The 22,209-nt window shown below is 43.0% G+C and overlaps 2 protein-coding genes across 2 annotated transcripts in view; one reads left to right on the forward strand and one right to left on the reverse strand.

Moving 5' to 3' along the window:
- SLA (Src like adaptor) overlaps positions 1–12,938 on the reverse strand; it is a 27,102-nt gene extending 14,164 nt beyond the window's left edge. Inside the window, exons 1-2 of the mRNA XM_019552970.1 lie at positions 12,692–12,938; positions 6,876–6,969 (exon numbers count right to left, since the gene is read on the reverse strand). Coding sequence (XP_019408515.1) covers positions 6,876–6,936 — 61 coding nt within the window. The 5' untranslated portion in view covers positions 6,937–6,969; positions 12,692–12,938. The remainder of the gene's footprint in view (positions 1–6,875; positions 6,970–12,691) is intronic.
- Positions 1–22,209, forward strand: part of TG (thyroglobulin) — a 210,241-nt gene that overhangs the window by 148,899 nt on the left and 39,133 nt on the right. The gene's annotated exons all lie outside the window — the stretch shown is intronic.

The raw sequence follows: 22,209 nt of genomic DNA on the forward strand, positions 1-22,209 counted from the left end.
GAGAGCTCCTGGATGATTGGAAAAGGGCAAACATAGTGCCCATATTTTAGAGGGGGGAAAAAAGAGGATTTAGGGAACTACAAACCAATCAGTCTCACCTCAGTCCCCAGAAGTATCATGGAGAAAATCCTCAAGGAATCCATTTCTAAGCCCTTGGAGGAGAAAAGGGTGATTAGGAGCAGTCAGCATGGATTCACCAGGGACAAGTCATGCCTGACCAACCTGATTGCCTTCTATGACGAGGTGACTGGCTCTGTGGATGTGGTGATACAAGTGGATGTGGTGTACCTTGATTTTAGCGATGTTTTTGATACCATCTCCCACAACATTCTTGCAGGCCAGCTAAGGAAATATAGGCTGGATGAATGGACTGTAAGGTGAATAGAAAGCTGGCTGGAGCATTGGGCTCAGAGCATAGTAATCAATGGCTCAATGTCTAGTTGACAGCCGGTGTCAGGTGGAGTGCCCCAGGGGTCAGTCCTGGAACCAGTTTTGTTCAATGCCTTCATCAACAACCTGGAAGATGGCATAGAGGGCATTCTCAGCAAGTTTGCAGATGACACCAAGCTGGGACGAGTAGTAGATATGCTGGACGATAGGGCTAGGATTCAGAGTGACTTAGAGAAATTGGAGGATTGGGCCAAAAGAAAATCTCATGAGGTTCAACAAGGACAAGTGCAAAGTCCTGCACTTATGATGGAACAACCCTATGCACCAGTACAGGTTGGGGACTGACTGGCAGGGCAGCACCTCTGCAGAAAAGGACCTAGGGGGTCATGGTGGACAAGAAGCTGAATATGAGCCAGCAGTGTGCCCTTGTTGCCAGGAAGGCTAATGGCATCCTGGGCTGCATTGGTAGGTGTTGCCAGTAGGTCAAGGGAAGTGATTATTCCTCTCTACTTGGCATTGGCGAGGCCACATCTGGAGTACTGTGTTCGGTTTTGGGTCCCCCACTACAGAAAGGATGTGGACAAATTGGGGCGAGTCCAGCAGAGGACAACAAAAATGGTGAGAGGGCTGGGGGACATGACTTCTGAGGACAGGCTGAGGGAACTGGGCTTATTTAGTCTAGAGAAAAGATGACTGAGGGGGGTGTAATAGCAGCCTTCAGCTACCTAAGAGGGAGTTCAAAAGAGGATGGAGCTGGACTGTTCTCAGTGGTGGCAGATGACAGAACAAGGAGCAATGGGCTCAAGTTGCAGCAAGGGAAATTTAGGTTCGATATTAGGAAGAATTTTGTTCCTAGGAAGGTAGCAAAACACTGGAACAGGTTACCCAAAGAGGTGGTAGAAGCTCCATCCCTGGAGGCTTTCAAAACCCAGCTAGACAAAGCTTTGACTGGGATGATCTAGGTGGGGCTGATTCCTGCTTTGACCAGGTGGTTGGACTAGATGTGACCTCCTAAAGTCTCTTCCAGCCCTAATTTTCTATGATTCTAAAACAATAGGAAATCAGAAAATTAATGTCCCTTTTCTTTCTGGTATATGGTTTGTTACTAGACAGGAAAGCTAATAGTCTGTCTATTCTTTTTCTCCCTAATTATGTACCAGCGATGGAACACAGACTTTCTTCATTTTTGTCAATGGAAAAGTAAATTCACACGATCTGTCCATTCATCTCCATTTGTAGTTTTGAGAGCAGAGGTCAAAAAAGTAGGATGTACATGAGGAAGCTCCCTTTCCCCTGTTTCAACGTGTCACTGTTTTAAATGATGGATTCTGAATATATTTCTAATAACATGCTGGGATGATACCCTTTATGTAAGGACAAGAGACACCTCTGTGCCTTGTAGCCTCACTGTCTTGGTTCTGCATATAGAAAGGCATTGGAATAGGTAAAGTACGTTAGCGAAAGTCACAACAGTGAGAGATCGCAAGAGATAGATGCAGACACGTGCATGCACTTCCTGTTGTGTCTGTTTCTTTCTAGCTCTTCTTTAGCTTGCTAGCAGCAAATGCAGTGAATTGAAATGTAGAGCAGAATGTGGAATGAAGGCTGGCATTGAGGTGTAGGGTGAAGGCTGGGCATCACTGCCCAGAGCTATGTAGTTCAGCATAGTGGTGGAAGACTAATAAAAAAACTAGAGCTGTGAGGAAGTATAATTTGGAGAAGTGTTCTATTAGTAGTTATTTTTTCAGTACTGGAGTTGGTAGGGCAAACCCCTTGTTGATGTGTAAATAATTGGGGTGGAAAAAAAGCCTTAGAAGTATATTGAAAAGGAACGTAAGAGATGAATCACTTGCGTGTCGGTTTTGGATGGATTTTTTTCATTGAAACTTAAGCACAATTAGAAATGATCTGTCAAGTCTGTAAATTTAAAGAAGTAAAGGACAGACTGTAGCTTTTTCATGGAGGCGGTTCTATTAGGCAGCTAATAACCATACGATGCCTTATGTTTGTAGTGTTAAATTCTGCAGCTGGGATGAACTGGTCAACAGCATGTGTGCATGTTTGTTAACAGTATTACGTTGTTTTTCTTTCGACTGGGGCCAAAAAATTAAGTGAGGCAGGTATCCCAAGTTTTACCTTAACTCAACTCCCGGGTTTTATTATTGTATAGTAAGTTTGAAAGAGGCTGTGGTTGAATGCATCTACAATTACTTTTCCATTATGGAACAAATTCAGAAATCTTGCTGGTGAAAGTTTGCCTTGTGCTTAGTTTGGCTAAATTACAGTAGGCTGGAATTACTGATCAGCACGATGCTGACTCCTTTTCTAGGAATCTCAGAGAAATCAATGCAAGATTAATCGAAGGGCAAGTATGCAGAGTGGGGCTGGAGCACTCTTCCCCTCCATTATCGCCACAATGCGGCAGAAGGAGTTTAGAAGGCAGTGCTAAATGAAAGGACGTTTGCTTAAATTGATTGCATATAATTAAAATGCCTTAGCATTTTAACTTCATGAGGCTATTTATAAAGGTTTCATTTCCATATTGAGATAGGCAGTGGAAAATGAACTCTGCTTATCGGCCCTTCTTGCTTGTGTGCAGTCACTTCCACGCTGCCACGCATCGGGGGATGCGTCACTCTGTAGACAGCAGGGACTGTCACTGCTTTCACATTTTTTGTTTTTCTGTTTTTGTTTCAATTTTGCACATGGGTTATGTCGCTCTGAGCAGGAGGGGGCATCGTAGAACTAACTGGCACTTTTCCGTGAACGTGACTTCTTCAGAGGTGTTTGTTGATCCAGAAGAGAGCACCAGCTCAGGTCATTTATTCGAACCCTTCCAGCAGTCCTCCACCTCGCGTGCTGTGGTGTTTCATTTAAAATGTAGTCTGAAGCCAAATCAGCCCACGTTTCCAAGTTGCGAAGCCAGCGAGCCACTCCGTGATGTTTTTTTCAAAACCTCAGATCACCCCAGGTTTGCCTGCATCTCTTGCAGACACCAGTGCTTCAAAATAGGGACCCTACAATAATCCTGTTATCTCAAATCTAATCTCAGGAGCGATCAGAGGCATTTGATCCAGTCCCACCCCCACCCCCATCTACCAACCTTTGGCCTTTGTAAGACTAAAGCCTGACCAACAGTTTTCAAACCCAACCTCTCTTGCAGTTTTAGAAGTCTCCTCTAATGGGGAATGGCCTAGCAGTTGCAGCAAAAAATAATAAGAATCTAAGACGGTTATTTCCACTTAACCGGGTGTACTCTAAGGTTTCTAAGCCAACACCCTTTTAACCCCCTGGGTGCCTTGTGAATATCAAGTGCTTTTAAACCACCCACTAAGGGTTCAGTTATGACTTGTGCTGCACACTTAGATGAGGGAGCCAGGGGGCACAAGCACATACCAACATGCCAGCGTAATTTAAATGAACACTGGGACTTGTGTACACACCACATTATTCCTCCCCTGGGGTAAGTAGATAAGATAGGGCAGAGAAAGCTAGAACCAGGGTTCCCTCCCATCACTTCTTGACTACCACAGCTCAGTTGTTATTGGGGCATTATAATTTAGTGTTGGCAATGCCTGCAGGAAGTAGGGAAAGCATTATGACTCAAAGGTGTCTCTGGTGGGGTCTGGACTGCACTCTGGGGATGTGACTGCAGCTGACGTGGACAAACCTGAGCTAGTTTTAACAAGGTGGCTCAAGTACAGCTTGCAGGCTGGCAGACTAGTGCATGCTCAAGTATTCATCCATATCCCAGGGCCTGGGGCTGCACCCTAGGTTGATCGCTGTTAGACTGTTACCAGGGCCTGAGTATAGCAGTTTAAGACTAGCTTCGGTAGGCCAAGAAGTAATCGCACCTTTCGCTTTCAGTATCCAAATTATGCACTACCCCTACTTTAGGGCTGTGCTTCAAATTAGAGAGATGTTTTGTGCACTGAGCACTAAAACCAAGAAGAAAAATATAAGGGAATGCATTCAGTACAGGTCTAAATGGGACAGTGAGAGTCAAGATCTGGAAAAAAAATTAAAGTAACCATTCAGAATAGGTAGTGGGGCCCAGCTTAATTGCCCTCTTTCTCCTTCCTTCCTCTTAGGTTTGCTTTCTTTTACCTTTATTTCATTCCTCCTGTTTCAACACCACTGGCAGCTCAGCAAAATGTAGCAGACTAAAGCATCCTCCCTCCCCTCCTCACAATTATTTATAACATTATATGAGGGTGTTTCACAAAGTAAAAGCAATTTTAAAATAAAACCATTGCTTGTGCAGTAAGTGAGAAACTACACTGCAGCGGGGGATGCTGATGGAGGCATTGTCGAACATACCCATTTTTTACAGCTACGTAGAGAAGTGATGTGGTCTAGAAAACAGTCTGGCTCACGGATTGGTTTTATTCCCAAATTGCTATTATTTTCGGATACACCTTTGTAAAATTGTGCAATAAGCTTGAAGTCCTTCCGGTTTAACCCCCGCCGCCTCCCCCCATTCATGGGCTGAAGGAGAAATGCAGGGTTTGGCTATATGGGATTGACTTTGTTTTGTTCAGGAAAAAACAAGTGACTGTACACACATCAGTTTGACTCGTTTACCTGCACTTTTCAAGGTCCTTTATCCTTTGCTCCCTAATAGAAATCTCAATTCTTCTGGATCATTGTGAGTATAGTTATTAGCATCATGACTGGTGCTAAGTTAAAGCCAAACACGAGCATTATGGAAGATATTGGATCCATTTTTCAAAAGATGAAGGACCTGATCCCATGTCTAGATGAAGAGCAGAAACTTAGCAAGCACCATCTCAGACCCTGGGGTGCTGCCCTTATCCATAGAGCAACACAGACTTCACCACACGCCCTTGGCAGTATCCTCTACCACCAGGCTGAACGCAGAATAAGGAGAGAGGAAGGTGGTTCTGTTTTCAGGGCCCTTCAGTCCTTGGTTTCTATTGCAAATACCAGTAAATGCAGTAAGACCAGGTACAGACATAAGTGATCGGAAACTGGTCTGTACCCATAACAGAAGTTCAGCACACGCAGACTGGTTTAAAAACGGTGGTACCTGATCTAAGATTTGCACCATCCCACCCCGCAAAGGGCAAATGTGTTCTGTTCGCTACCGATCTAAACTATGCCGCTTACAGAAAACCACATAACTTCTCCTGATTCCAGCACATGCTTTAGTCTGTGCCTAGCCTAAATGGAAGGTAGACATCTCCCCACAAAGACTTGAACTCTCAAGTCAATTCACCTACCTTGAGGACCTTCAAAAAAAAAATGTTCCCTGTGTCATTCATTACCAATGCCCCTCTGTTCAGTTTCCTCAGACTTTTAGAGTTTGAAACGCCTGGTCCTTGGTTCATTTTAAAAATAGCACTGGAGTTTCTGCTCCCCTTGGGTCAGATTTGTCACCTGGTGTGAGTAAGAGGGAGCCCACAGTTGGGCTACCCTTGAAAGAAAAGCCTAGGGAAGGAATTATGACTCAGAGTCACGTTTCTTCTGAGTCGCATTTCTTCCACTGTTCCCCTTCTGCACCTGGTAAGAAGAAGTTAGCTTCACCCTTTATCTATGATATAACTTGCTTTTCCCCCTTCCCTCACCTGCCTGGCATGGCGTGGCTTAAGAGCTACGGCTCTGCTCGTCCCCCACTTCCCGGCTGTAGGTGGCCTTTGAACCCCGTTTTGCTCATGAGGGTGCACTGGACCGAGGAATGCTTTTGGCTCTCTCTTGGGTGACTGCAGTGCTTAAAGGTTGTTGTTTTACACATTTGTTGTTATCTTTAGCAGTGTGGAAAGTTGGCAGCCTGCTAGCGTTGGCACAAGCATTTGAAATGACAGTAAACATCAGGATCACTGCACGTGATGGATTATTGGGTTTCTGGTTTTTAACTAACACCAATCAAGCCTAAGCAAAACAAAACAGAGGAGCAGGGTTTTATGTAATATATGCCACAAACACCCAAATTGGCATATTTTTGTTCATGAAATAGGTCAGTGTTTTCTGATACGCAGGGAGCTCACCCCAAGTTGAAGTAGGAAAGGGAGACTTTTTAACTTTTGTAATTACTTTTATGAGAATCATAGAATAATGATTCTTGGGACTCATTTTAGTCTAACCTCCTGTTCAAAGAGAATCATCTTGATCTAAGCCACTCCTGCCAAATAGTTGTCTAGTTGGCACTTCGCAACTTCCAGTGATGGAGATCCCACAACTGCTTGAGTTAATCTGCCCAGAGTCAGAAAGTTTTTCCTAATATCTAACCTAAATTTGTCTTGTTGCAACATAAGCACCTTCTATCTGGTCCTGCCTCCGGCAAACATAGCACGAGCCATAAGCTGGTTGAAAACAAACTTCTCATGCCAAACGTCCCAATTCCTGCACAGGAAGCTCAGGCATCCTTTTCCATGTGTTCAATGGCTGAATTCAGATGTATGTGCGAAAGAACCCGGAGTTTATGCATACTTTTTTTTTCTTCAAAGAAATTAGGAATTGCTTACCGACTTGGTTTGGCACACTTATTTCTTCGGGGGCTCTTGTTGTTTTCATAGTGTTTCCCATTGCTCTCTTTATTTTTGTCAATGTACTTCAGAACTAAAACAAAAGAGACATTCAATGAGACTTAGAATGGCACCTGCTTTGCCAGCCCCTAAAAAAATGACCCAATTTCAGGCTTTCAGTTTTTATAAAGTTTGTTTTTGGCCTTTGAAAGCTGATGTTTCACATTCATACTAGAGTTTTACATATTTGCTAAACTCTCGCCACTTTGGTCTTTTATCAGGGGAATAGCAGCAACCACAGCTAGGGAAGTTGCTCAGAAGTACTGTGTGTAGCAAAAGTTTCCATTACCAGAACCTCAGCACAATAGGAAGTCACAGAAAAACTGTGCCTATGTGAGCATTTTTACATTATTTAATCTATAAAACAAATGCCTGTTTCGTATCCCAAGGCACTTCTCAGCATTTGTTCGACCTGTTACGCTGTTTTGCTGAGAAATATCGGTAATGTTGTTCGGCAGTTTCCTTGTACTGAAGTCCTGGTCTCAGTGAATGTGCTCAGTGTAAAGAAGGTAAGGGTGGTTGGGGGATCCCATGGGAACACAGAAATAGCCCACAGAAATGTGGGATCAGACTTATAGACCAGTATCTTGCCTTAACCATCACCAATACAAAATGCTTCAGAGAAAGGTACAGGAAATGCTGCAGGAAGCAGTTTTGAAACTAGTGGCTCTTGAAGGAACTTGCTTTAATCCAAATTAAAAAGTTCCTTTTAACCCCATGTAAGGACCAACATAAGCTAGAATAAGCTTCCAATTTAGCTAGAAGGTGGTTTATCTTATGGTACAGTTTCAGAGGCAGACTGCTTCGGCTGTGGCTCGTTTAAAAACACACGTGAATATCCAAGCACCCTTACCTAAAATCAGATTATTTTTATCTCTTTCCGGAGGTTGCTAAGAAGGAGAAGAAAAAAAAAGCCAGCCTGGACCTGAATATTCTCATATGGCTGAATGTATCCTGTATTAACAGTCTGGGAGCTCTGCAGAAAATGCTGATCTTATCTAGCTTAAATATTTCAAAGGCACTTATCACCTGGCTGTTAGTCTACCATCACCTACAGCGGGCCCAGTTTGGGTACTCGTACACATTTTGGTTGTCATCCCACTGAAATCGGGGAGACTTTGTCATAGTTGATATAAGAGTATAAGAATCTACCCCGCTACTCAACTGCACTCCAGGAACCATACTGTTGGGTCCTCCTAGTGTTGGATACCATTTAAAGGTATCCTTTGCTATTGGCCTTGTTTCATGTAGTAAGACAGATGGCTGTGAACACATTAATCCAACTCCAGCTCATGCAATTTTCAAGGGCCGTATTCCTGCACTGGGTGTCACAGAGACTCCTGACCAAAAATCTCTATTCCATTGGCATCCATTTTGTATTTGCCATTATCTAGTTTAGTGCACTGGCTGTAGCACCTCTGGAGGATTCATCTATACCATATCTTTTTGACACATCACAAAAGGCTTCTTTTACAAAAAAACAAGGCACTTTTTCAGTGCCCAAGTTGACAACAACCTAAAGGCTGTAAAGAAAACATCTTTAAAAAAAAGGTAGACAGGTACTCACATTTCTGTGAATAATGGGGCCTTTTAAAGCAGATACAGAAAATCAGATCATGCACCTGATTCCTAGTTTGCTGAGATGCCTTAAATTGAAAGTTTGGAAGGCATTGGTTTCCCACAAGATTAGTCACCTGGACCTTCAGCTAGCATTTTGGTTGTCGAGATACAGTTTTAATCTTAAATTTAATGTCTGTTGGCTACATATTCCATCGAACGGTGCATTTGGTTATGTTTGCATTGCGGTTTCTGCTGTAACTGCAGCAAGTGTAGACATACCCATCTAGCTTGGGTCCATTTGCTTGTATAGCCACTGCAGCACAGTGCACATTGCAACATCAGTCCGAGAAGCAGCATAGACGCTCAGACGGTTACTTTGTGCTGAGGTCTATGCTACGGCAATTACTCTGCTCGCGGTACCTGAACTTGCTAATTGAGACTTAGTGCCCATAAGTCTATGTAAGCTGCAGTGGATGTTTTATCATCCCAATGTTTTATCATCCCAAATGTTGGTGCTTTATACAGCTATTTCTCAAATGAACCCAGCGCTTGACGGTCATATTGTACACCACATCTTTTCTAACTGAGCTCTTTAAGGGGCCTATCACTCTAGGAAGTCAATGGAGATAGGTTAGAGATTTGAATTCAGGGACCAGAGTCCCTGGTGCTCTTTTCTCTAAAATGGACAATGCAGCTACACAATGGGCAACATTTTGGACAATGGACAATTCAGGGATTTGAATTGGACAATTCAGAGTTTTGAATTCAGGGACCAAACTCTCTGGTGCCGTTCTCTCTAAAATGAACAATTAACAGCTACATAATGGGTAAAATTTGCACAAGTGTTTAAATGACTTGGGAGCTCAAGTCCCATTTTCCAATATGTCCAAGTGCCAAAATCACTTAATGAAAATGAGCCTTAAGGCTTCTAAGTCACTTAAGCACTTTGGAAACATCTCTACATGTTTTAACCATATGAAACTGTTTAAGAACTTGGCTTCCATTGCCTTCATCAGTAGCTTTGTCCATACTCAATGCAGGGCCCTTGACCTGCTCAGTTTTATAAAGTTGGATAATGCAAAGTCACTTACTTGTCAGAACCCATAAGGCCTCAGTGCCTCTATCCATTAAAGTGCTCCTCAAATAAGTTTGTTAGCAGAGCATGTGGTTATCTGAAGGTAGGCTATTCTGGTTAGACTATGCCATCTGTAGCATCACAAAATGGTACCTTATTTCCTGAATGCCCCCCTGAGAAATTCTAAATGCCATGCATTAAGTGTATGCTTTTCTTCAGTATTTGTTCAATTACGCTTAGCGTTTCCATGTGATTGCAGTTATCTCGTTCCATTATCTATCTCGGTGACATTTTCCATCTTCAGATTCACTGACGTTAATTACACTTGTTTACAATAAAGAGAAAAGAAAATGAAAAGGCGCAAGTTTCCCATGGTGAACTCCTCCAGAGTGATCGCATTTGTGAAGAGGAACCCTTGGACTGCCACGTGCTTTGCAAATGAAGTTCACCATTAAACGCTTAGCCAGAATAACAGCATATTTGGTGTTCTCTAATGGGCTCAAGAATACATTTCCATACACTTCACTCTCTGTGGGTGTTTGGAATGGAAACGATGGCATGGGGAACTTGTTCAAGGGGGGACAGGGCTTTGTGAAATAAATTGTTTGGTGGTGGTGGATTATCAGTATCACCACCACCTGTTTGGCCTGGAACATAGGGATAGGGAATAGTAAAGCTGGGGAAATTAGACTTCGATGTCTTAGGAGGCTCTTTCCAGTTCTGTTACTCAGTTTATATATTCCTATGTTCCTTGATTTATTTGGCATAATCAAATGCTAAATAGCACTGCATGTGGTTAAGTACACAGCTAGACTGTGCAGGTAAGCAACATGTCCTTCCGCAGGATGTGTTACTCCATCACCGCACAATAACTCAAGCTATTTTTCTTCAATTTGGGAAGACAGATAGGTAACTGCATAGTAGCATGCATTGTGGTTTATGGATGAGCCAGTTGTTTGTCATCTAACTAAACTGTTAAACAGTTAGCTTTATAGGTTAAATTCGTATAACAAGGAGCCTACTGAAAGCATTTAAGTATCATAAATTTTGTGGCAAATGCTTGGGATATAGGCAGGGCAAATATCCCCTATGTACAATAATTGCAGGTTTTGATGGCAGACTCATAGGCTGGTTCACTGGGGCTTGCTGAAGATACAATAATGACAGATAATGCCAGCAGCAGCCCAGAAGGCCTGCTGTGATTGCCTCACAATTTTGAGGAATAACAGTCACTGAAGGTTATATTGCAACCATTTTTCTCCTTGGAAGGAGAGAGGTGGCATTCTCCATATGAAGATCGGTTCTGAAGTCTCTCGCAAGTGTTTACATTTCACTGTAAGGAATGAATTTGCACTCAGCACTCCTTGGCCAGTCTTATGCTTTGGGGATATACCGTTTCAGAGAGCAAATAATTCTAACCATGACAATTTGCAAACACAGTTCAAGTTACTTTGACCTCTTGGTGTTTGACTGCACCACAAACTGGTACTTAAACATCTAAGGCTCTACGTATATAATGAGCTCTTTGCAGAGAGACTCCTGTATCCACCCAGAGCCCTAGTGCTTTCAGTAGGGCTCCATGCAAGCCAAGGAGTCAATCCACATTAATGCCATCAAAGGACTGCGGTCTTAGCAACCTAAATTGAGAACGCAAGTAATTCTAGGTACAGGTTTTCACTGAATATTTATTTGCATCTCATGGATTAATAGAAATTATGTGCATCTTGTCCTCTGGCTTAGGGGTTGCACACTGAGCTTGTGGCATAAAGGTTGTGAGCTCAATCCTGGGTGTGAACTCAAACCTGCTCGTGGGAAGTGGGATCCTAGTCGTTGTCAGGAAACGCTTCGGATTCAGTGATGTACTAAGGTCCCTTTTGACCCAAAATCTAAGAAAAGCAGATCTGGAAGGGATTTCCACAGGATATCTAGTGTAGCCCCCTGCGTGAAGCAGAATCATACCTATCCAAACCATCCCAGACAAATCCATTGTTTAATGTATTAGAAAAATTACATAGTCAACTCTGACACAACCATAAGACATAACACCCTAACCTGCTACAGGCAAAGCAGGAGGACCAAGGAAGGCAATACCTTGATGCTGCAAAAAGATCAGCACAAAAACTTATTCTCCACAGTACCTACTTTTTAAAGAGGATACAGTGTTGGATTATTTAAATTACTATAGTATGTTTGAAACGAAACTGCTTTTTAGAGATTTTGTAAAGTTATATTCTGAAGATTGAAGGAAGATTTAAAAAACAAAAAAACAAAAACACAAGCATCTTCCATTCTGCAAGGAACAGGTTTACCAACTAGCACATTTCAGCTGAGGAAGTACTGGATTAATTATTTACAATATATTGTACACTTTTTCTGCGTTACTGTATTTGTGTATTTTTCACCTTCGTTTTCAAATCGGTACTCAAGACTTAATACTCATTAAAATCCATAGGAAATATGTGCCTAAGTCCTTGCAGCTTGAGAAACATAGTCACTGTTATTGATAACATTCAGGAATCCATGACTTACACATTCGAAAAAACGCATTTTACTATTTGCGTCTTTAAGTATTTTACCCAAATTTCCTTATAAATCCCTGGTTTGGATCACTTGGCAAAATTTAGCTCCCTGTACCTCTTGGGATGTAGTATGTGCTTGGAAAACTTAGGAGAGATCCTTAATGCTGTATCAATAAAAGCATATGAAAACCACTGTAAAATCTAGGTACCCTGGGAAAACAGAAACATTTCATCACAAACCCCCCTGGCAATTTGATTAAAAAACCCAAACCCGCTGTTTCATTTGTGGCATTTATTTCAAATGAAGGCACATTAATCTTTGCCTCCCTAAAGGCTTTTCAGTCTTCCTCTAAAGTTTTTTTTTTTTTTTTTTTTTTAAATATTCAATAGAAATAAAGTATGCATTCATTTCTGTTTTGCAGAAAACCATAGCAAGGAGCAAAAGGCCACATGATTTAATATATCTTTTCTATCTCTGTCTTCCATGTATAAGGTCCATGCTTCAGCAGTTACTGGGGACAAATCTTCTTTTGACTTAAATATGCATTAGGAGATCTGGCCCACTAGTTAGACAATCCTAAACATAGCAGAGCAGTGCTTACCTTTAAATGCAGAGCATTGTATTCCAGTTTGAAGTAGGCTTTAGAAAGGAGAAGTCATAATACAGTGTTCATGCCGCTAGCAGAATCTAGCCGATGAGGTTGAGAAGCAGCCAGTCGAATGAGTGTGTTGTGAAGTTCACCCTGTCATGTAGAACGGCACTTGTCAAACAGGCCACATACTTCCTCTCTGAGAAAGAAGGAAGGCTTGAAGTGTTTTCAACAGATGAGGTTCCTGTTGCAAGTGACTACTTGAGGTCTCAGTGACACTTTTTCTCTATATGCTGAGGAAAATGGCAGGGGGGGTGGGCTTGGGCATGTTACACAATGGTTTGTTTGATCAGATCAGATCAGATAATCAAATGAACACAAATAATTTGTATTTTAAATCAGTAAAGCACCAACTTCTATTCTTCCCTCCCCCTTACTACATATATCTAATAAAGTTCAACCTCCAAAGCCTGCAACTTATTTTCCATAAGGTCCTGTTTTTTTTCTGGGTTTGCAGCTAGACAGGCCAGGGTACAAAACTTTGACCATGATCATGATCCTGTCTTAAGCCAGACTAGATCCCAGCATCTTCCTCATTCTCAGCCCTTTGATCCAATCCCTGGCACACCCCTGTTTCAAAGTATTTAATGTAGCCTGCTCAACAGCAGCAGTGAAATAAATAATGTTGACCTGTCTATAAAGCCCCTTCTAATCTCAGAAGGCATCATGCAATGTACTGAATTAAGCCTCCTGCTACCTTTATGGCGGTCAATTTTGTCATTTCTGAAGCACTGAGCTATGAAACGACCTGTTCAAAAGTCACTCCTTGAGCCTATGGCAGTTGCATGAGTACAGATGTGCCTAGCTTGCTTGACAGCCTAGTGCTCTGTTTTGTTTTTGTGCCCTGAGTGTACTCTGGACTGTTGATATGAGTAATCTTATACAGTGGGATTAAAAAAAATTTCTCTCGAATGCAGATGTTGATTGATATGTCGGCCTGAGAATGGCTGCAAGCAAAAGTTCATTGTCAAGCCATGATATTTCATGAAATGGAAAATGTGTAAGGCTAAAAAAGCATAGAAGCTGTTCTGTAGGATTTATTGCAACCAAGGGAGCCTGGTTAAAGTCCCAGGACAGAAGATGTGCCAAAATGTTGAACCACAGTAATTACAGGGGAGTTTTGTGTTTTAATGTGCTCTGCTCACAGTTGTTACCTTGAGGGGAAGGGAAGTTACTGAGAGGCTCAAGGTGGAAGTGGGTTTGCACTGCTGAGCCAACACAAGCTCACAGATCTAGTGCTCTGGGAGACTTGGTTTGACAGCAGCCATTGCTACCTCAGTGCTGCATGATGATTGCTGCCCGTTAAGGTCTAATTCTGGGGACTTGATTGCTTCTCCAAACTGCAGTTCTGTGGCAGGAGGTGCATGGAGTTTTCCTTACTTGAGATAGCCCACAAACAGAAAAATGGTAAGTGCCTAAGCTGCATATGTGCATCTGACAGCTCCACTATCTACTCTGTAACTTTAATTGCACTTTATATAGCTCTCATAATAATTGGCATCTGAAATGAGGAAGGAGGTGAGCTAGTCCTTCAGGACAACTTGGAAGTGAGGTATAATAACTTTAAGTGTATGTAAGCGCATACTCCAGGTAAGTATGTAGCTTGTTTTCAGTCCACTGAAACCCGTCACACTGGACATGTCTACATGAGACGTTTACTGCGGAACTGCCTAATTAGCTCTTTCATGCTGGAAAGCAGTGACAAGCAACGGCGCAAGCAACTCAGTCTAGGAGAAATTATAGCACTAGGAACAAAGAGTGCAGAGCACCCCTCTAAATGGGGGCGAGCATCTTGGAAACCAGTGACAAGCAGCAGAACAAGGAACTCAGTCTCAGTCTCAGTCTACATGTGTAACTTTATTAGGCCTAATAAACTCCGCAGTAGGATAGTTCTGGTAAATACAAGTGCTGTCTTGCTACAGAGTTATTTACTGTGCAGCAATGCCCCGGATGGCTGGGGCAAGATGGTGCTTCAATGTGGGAGCTGCCTGCTGGCACTGAAGCACCCTCATGCCCCAGCCATGCCCTCTGCAGCACATTGAGCCAGGTTTGAGCAGCCCTGGGTTGGCAGCTGGGTTTGCTCTGACCCAGTCTAATGTGTTGCAGTCCCAGACATGCATGCAAAAGTGGCACCCGGTAGCAATAAACTCCAGCACAATATGCACTGGAGTTTATTGCTTCTAATTATCTACACATGTAGATATACCCACCATGTAGCAGTTTGGAGCTGCTGGAGAAACCCCTTAAGGCACAACAAGCTTGGTTTTTATTCATTGTTCTTTGCTTTGTTGGAAAGGGGCCCTGGCATCAGCCTGTTCATTGGAATTGTAGCACTGAGACAGGCAACTTTCATAAAGTTGGACTGAAATGCACATCTGCTTGGCAAAGGAGGGTATGCTTTTTTCCAAACATGGACAATCTTGGGCCCAACAGAAGCACATTAAAAGAAAATCAGATTAATTCTTGGTGGAGAAAGTTATGGACTATTGATTGCTAATGCTTTGCTGATAGGCAAGGGCTTTCCACCTCTGCAACCATGGTAGTGCTAATGTAGTGTCCACACAACAGCCTGACAGCATGATTTAAATGGAATAGATGCTGCACGTTCGGCTTGCTGCTCCCCAATCTAAATCAAGGAGCGTTTTGCCATGGGATTCAGTTGGGCTCTGCAAGTCATGCCAGAGGCATTTGTATCCTGTAACTGAAAGCTGCTGACTTGATATCTTAACCAGCAGGCGGTGAGCGAGTCATTTGAGCAGTAGTGTAACAGGGGTGCAGTGGGTGACAGGGGTGTGAGTCCTAGGCCCCAAGTGTAAGGGGTTGCTGGTGATGGAAGTTAGAGTGGCACTTAGGAAGGGGCATGGGGTTGTTGTGGCACCCGGGGACAGGAAGACCAGCGAGGGGGAGCAGTCTGGGGTTGGGGCAGTTGGGAGGGATCGGCTGTCAGGGCAGATCCTGGGTGAAGGGTCAGGGTGCAGGAATCAGGACTGCCTTAAGGGTACCGTACATGCTGCCGAATTCAGTGTTGCTGTGTCCTGGGGGTGATGGGATTCAGTGGCACAGGGGAGTGTTAGCTCCCTGGCTGTTGGCAGCACCAACACTTCCTCCCAAGACAGCAGCGGTGTCTCCCATGGGGCTATTGCCCCTCCTGCTCTTCAGACATCTGAGCTAGCCACAGCAGATGCTTTCATATCTCTGCCCTGCTGTTCTTCCCTCTGACTCTCCTTGCCACACAGATCTACCACTGTTCCCAGTAGTCTTGCTTCTTCCATGCAGCCTCCTATATCTGAAGTGATTCTTCTGAGCTCATGCACAAGAGCCTTCATCCTTTGCACATCTTGAAGTCTCATGCCAGCTTTGCTGGGAATCTGGAAAACCTTACCATTATTTTTTCCAGGGAAAAGCAAATGCTACTCAACTGCCATACTTTAAACATGATAATAAGGCTGCACCCTCCAAATTTCAGACTTCCTAGGCCACTGAAAACTAGAAGGTATACGGGAAGTGAGTTGGGTGGCCATTTGTCTGATTTTATAGAGGACAGCCCGGTTTTCTGCTATTCTGTCCTCTTGATACGAAACCGGACGCCTTTATGTCAGGCTGGTGGAAGTCTGCAGAAGAAAATAAAGGACATAAAGGCATGGTTACTATCAAGAGGACGGAGTAGTAGAAAACTGGGCTTTCTTCTATAAAACCAGATGAATGGCCACCCTAGAAGAGAGGCAGGGGACTGCTCAGCCTGGACAGACTGTATAAATACTCTGCCCTTAGCATCTGTTCTTTTTCACTCTGAGAGAGAGGGCATCAGCTAGATGGATCCATGATCTGATCCAGTATGACATTTTTTGTACTCTTCCCTGCAAATAGCACCTCCTTCTACAAGCTGTGTCCGGCTGTAAGCTCCATGACCTGCAACATGATACCTCTAGGGACTATGCAGAGCATCCCTCCAGAATGGGGGAACGTCTCCTGGAAAGTAGGGACAAGCAACTCAGTCTCAGCTCTTAGAGTGACACTGTGGCAGAAGGGACATAATGCAGCTCTGGGCCATATAAACAGGAGAGCTGTGAGTACACAGCATTGGCAAGACTGCTGTGAGAGCACGGTGTACAGTCGTGGCATGGACGTTTTAGCAGAGACTGGGATTTTGGAGAAGGAGCAGGAAAGAGCCATGAAAATTATTTGAAAACAATACCAGCAGTGAGAGACCAAAAAAGCAAGCTAACTTTAGTTCATCAGCCAGCAGACTGAGAGGCAATTGCCTTGCAGTGAGAGGACCTTCCTGGGGAGAAAAGGGAACTCAAAATGGGCTCTCTAGTTCAGTGGAGAAGGATGTAATGAGAGCCGGAGACTGGAAGGTAAAGCCAAACAAATTGAGATTAGAATCAAAGCACATATATTTTTTTTAACACTGAGAGTGATTTACCATTTGCACAAGCCACCAAGGGAAATATTTGTTTTTTCCGTCTCTTCATGTCTGCCAATCTAGGCAGAGGCACACAAAAGTTACCGTGAGGTAAGTTTGGGTACGAATGAACGGTGTCAGTTGTTCTGTGGCGACAGCCCGCGCGCACACTCTTACCCTGTGGTCAATGTGGGGTAGCTTCCTCTTCAATGAACCTATCTTGCTTTAATCATGGGGTAAGGTTGTGCATGTGTGCAGGCACCGCAGAGAGTAGCTGAGGTGCTATAAATTCATAGCATAGCTTACAAGTTGGTAACAAGTTTCGGTACCCACATTCCCAGCGCACCCGCCTGGAACATGCACTTGAGCCAAATGCAAGTGCCGCCTTAGTACAGCAGAAGTGGACTGGCTGAAATGAAAGGGTCTGCGATATCCAGAGCTGACTTGATGATTGAATAGACCGCCACTGTAGTGTCCACGTGCTCGATGCACCCAAGTCTGGAAAGTGCATAGATTTCTGTGAGCACCACCATTAATGCATCATAAGGCTGTCATTATTGTTATGAACGGTCTTTGATGCTGCCTGGTCAGATGGAAATGTGGGCCATGTCATTAGCCTGAGCACTTATTAGAGATATCCCCGTCTTGCCTTTGGGGTTATTGCTGTTGATGTGCACAGTGCCCTTTCCGGATAAGAAGGATTCTGTCCTGTTGTACCCATCCAGGACAACTCTATTACACATGTATTGAAGGGCACAGCTTTGCCCTTGAAGGATTACCAGTTCGAAACTAAGCCAAAAACAAAAGGAGAACATCATGATGAATAAAGGCACCTGGGACAGAGGATGTAGAGAGCTTGGCAGTAGAGCTGCTCCACCAGTTTCTGGTTTGTAGCTTGCTGGGGGATCAACAATGAAAGACTTTGCAGAAGTGAGTATTCAGCATAAACGTGATGAAGAAAGAAGTGGTTTGGCATTGGCGGTCTGTTCCCCTTATCCTGCATGGTCTCCTTTACAGTAATTAGCCTTTACTATTTTTACTGGAGTAGCATAGAAAGCCCTCAACACACACCAAGGCATTATGATACGTACTTCACAAACACAGAACAGAAAAGCCAGTCTGTCTCCAAGTACTTCCAATCTAAGAGATGGCTCTTATTCTACGTACTGTATTACGCACCCATGTGCAATCTTATTCCACCCCACTCAGGTCCCTGGAAACTCATTAATGCATGAATTAATGTCATCTTAGCATAAGACTAAATGGAAAAAAAGCAGTAAAGAAGAGAAGGACCTGCCCTCCTTTTGTATTAACAGTTTTTCAGGGACTCAGCAGGCTGGAATAGGATGACACTTAGGCGCCAAATAGGTAAAATAGGATCTGGCCCTGAGCGGCTCACATAATGCCACCTTTTCAATGAAACGGTCATTCATTAAAGTTGCACAATGCTCATTATAATTCTTCCTTCTGTTCCTGTAAGCTGGAAAGATGCAATATCAGTACACAGGCTTGCTCAACCCAAATCTCTCAGTTTGTTCTCAGTTGTTCACAACCCAGTTTTGAAATGAGGTTAACAAGAGGTCTGATAGTTTTTCTTGGGGCATGGTGAGTCACCTCCGAGAAGACTGTCAGAGAGGAGCCATGAATGATTTCATGTCCCAGCTAAGGCCTATTTTGAGGGGATTTAAGCAGGAAACAGGCTTTGGAGTCGTCTTCTCCACAGAGACAGTGCTGCAAACTCTCAAGATATTATTACAAATCTCACGGTATTTTCTTTGAAGACCCATCTCCTGGAACCATATGAATATGAGATCAGTGTCCTAAAAATATTAGCAAAGCAACATCAACTCAAGTGACTTAAAACCCCATAACACAAATTACAAAAAGAGCCCCAAGTTATTTTTAAGCCAGTGATGTATAGTGCCTGATTCATTGATAGTGTCACAGATGATGATTCATGATTTTATAATGCTTTTGGTTGGGAGTACTGTGAATTTTGGGCAGTGCGAATAAGGAATTATTTTGCCCCTTCTGGATCTGTCCAAACAGGTCCATTTTCTTTTCAAGCTAATATCCACTTTGTCCCCGGTTACAGCAGATACTCAGACAACGATATGATCGTTCCTATAGTGAAGGTGACTAAGAAAAATGCAGGCTTTTCTTCTCCTGTGGTTTTTTCCCCCTCTGTGTCCTGGCCTTGCATACCAGTGTGGGCGTATTATTTAAAAAATATTGCTGTTGAATATGAGAGCCGTTTGCTGAAATTAAGAGGAACTTTGTTCTGAGTAGTGTCCAGGTTCTGCTTTCACACATTTGTTCCTGAGGCCAGCTGATGAGGAAGCAATGAGCTCAAACGGTGGTGTGAATGTACAAAAACAAGGAACTTGTACAATTTTACTTGTCTAAGTCATATTAATAGGAACCTCAGCATTTTTTCCCCCCAGATCCTGGCAGAAATTTCAGAGGGAGGGGAAATAACGCTATTGCTTTTTAAACATTTTTTGAGTCCTCTGCCGACCAACCCCCAGCCACCACCACCACCAAAAAAGCTAGTGGTTGTCAAATCTAAGGCACAGGACTGGATCTTATAGACATTTTAAAGCTAAAGCGCAAGACTTGCTTCCTGAATACAAACGTTATCACAAAAACCAGATCGAGGAAGTGGCCACTGCCATGGAAAAGAACACAACAGGAACTCCTGCGCCTGTTGCAAAACTGCTGCTGCTAGAAGGAAGAGCAAAAATGCGACAAGAAAGGGACTCCAAAGTAACTCTTGCCCCCACCCCCAAAACACTTCTGAATGCTGTGAAGCCCCCAGACACCCTTGGGAAAGCTTGAATTTTTTTCTGACTTGCATAGCTTGTGTCTCTCTTTGACCTCAGCTGGCCACATTCCTCCCTCTGAGAAAAAAATGGTGTAGCTGTTTCACCTCGCTGCAAAAGTTTCCTGCAGCTTGACTCACTACTTTTGCTTTTATAGCAAAAGTTACATGCAGTCACTTTTGCTTTTCTAGACCTGATACAGCAAAGAAATGGAACATGTGCTTTGAAATCAATGGGGTTACCCAGTGGCTCCAAAAAGGCATGTAATGAAAGTGCTGTACTGGACCACAGTGAACTTGGAAGCAGTAGGTGTTACTGGAGTTCTGAGAATATACTGAAGTTTAGGCCCATGTAGGAGCGAGCAGGTCCACTTTAATTAGAGTACTAGTTCTGATCCCTCTGAAATTGTAGTAGATTCTGTTGATTTACCCCAGATGATGATTTAGTCCATTCTTTTCCCACTAAATTAGTTTCTTTCTAGTCCTCCTTAGAAGTTGGCAAGATTGAAGACGAACATCAGGAAATTCAGTAAAGTCAGATGTTCGACAACCATTCTATTTTTTATGGAAAGGTCCAGACCTTTGAGTAGAAAAATCCCTCAAAAAGTCACCCCATTTCACATGGGGTTGAAACAGGTGGATCCAGGAGGCTGCAGCTGCAACCTGCTTTGATTCCTTGTCCACCCAAAGTTTAAAACCAACTGCCTGGCAGTGGTTGCGGCATTTCTATTCAGGCGGCACTGAGGGAGTTGTTATGGCTCATTATAATCTACCTGATTCTTTCTAAACTCTTCTTTCCACATCTGTTAATAACCTCATCTCTTCTTTAATGACCTTGATGTCCCCTTAATCAAGCTCTCCTCCTGGTAATGTAGCTCCTACCATGTGGCCCTGCAGAATGTTTTTGACTCTAACTAAAAACATTAACTCAGGTGTGGAAATATTAACTTAGGTGGACATTAAGTGAGCTGTGGAAATAACTTTCAGTGAAATACTGGATGTGCTGTCAAGATGCCCAAGAAGGCCAAGTTTCCTTTTATAAATCTGAAAAGGAGATGCACATTTAATTCTAATGACTACACAAGTAATGAACAGCATATTGTCCTTTTTTTGCTTGTTACATTTGTATGCATAGTATATGAAATAGTAAATTAGCACATATTTTAGTAGAGTAATATTTGTTTTTAATTTGGCCTTAAACTGAATAATATAACCTCAGGCCCCTAGCACATTAGTACTACTTGTATTTTCTTTTTAACTGGATGATGCACCACAGTATCTATAGCTCCCTTTTCAAAAGCCTAGAATTGCCCCTGTCAATCTCCTAGTATTGTGGCACTTAATAGGAGACTCAGGTTCAGTCCCCTATTTCCTCCTAATTTAGTCTTTCACATTCTAAGGGATGACTTTCATTGCAAAGGTGTCATCTGTTCTTGCATGGGTCTCTCCCATTGGAGCTGTTTCTGTTAACAACTAAATATTCATTAGGTATGAAAGAGAGAGATACGGCTTGACTACAGCCAAATGCTTGTGGCAATCATTTGACATGTGGAAAAGCCAGATTCAAAACCTTGCTCCAATGAATAGTTGCATTTAAATCAGGGCAGACCTTGGTTTAAAACAGGACCAACAGGGACTTGAACCTGGGACTTCCATATCCTGGTAAAATACCCTAACCGCTGGATTACAAACTCTTCTGGGTTGAGTCTCTTGCACTTTTTCTTTCCCTTTTCTCCACCACCACCAGAAATTCCATCCAAGGCCTGGGAAACCTTTTTGACAAGCTTTTTTCAAAAATATTACATTTGAACAGTGTTGATTTTGATGGACTGACATTTTCCAATGAAAACCCCCAGTACTTAACCAGTTCTATTACTCAGGGACAACAAGAAGAGAAACCATCAGAAGAATGGGTCATGACTGAAACAGTTGTTGCATTTAATTATCACAACTGGGTGCAACGACAGGAGGTCCAGCTCACGTTTTCAATGCATGTTTTGCAGGAGTGAATCTCCAACCATGTGGACATGGCAATGTGACAGAGTGAGGGGCTGTTCTAATCAGTAAAAGTTGCCTTGTTGGGAGAGGGTCTTCACTTTTACTCTTTGAATTCCTCCAAATCAGAATGTTCAGGTACATTAAGCAATTAACTAGAGGCGATGCTCCGAAACCAGTCCTTCGATGGACCTGAATTTTTAACACTCAGTGGCTTGGATGTTTGGCTTCCTGGGGACAATTAGCAGT

Source organism: Crocodylus porosus, unplaced genomic scaffold (genome assembly GCF_001723895.1).
Source record: "Crocodylus porosus isolate Cpor-Errol unplaced genomic scaffold, CroPor_comp1, whole genome shotgun sequence".
Classification (NCBI taxonomy): Eukaryota; Metazoa; Chordata; order Crocodylia; family Crocodylidae; genus Crocodylus; species Crocodylus porosus.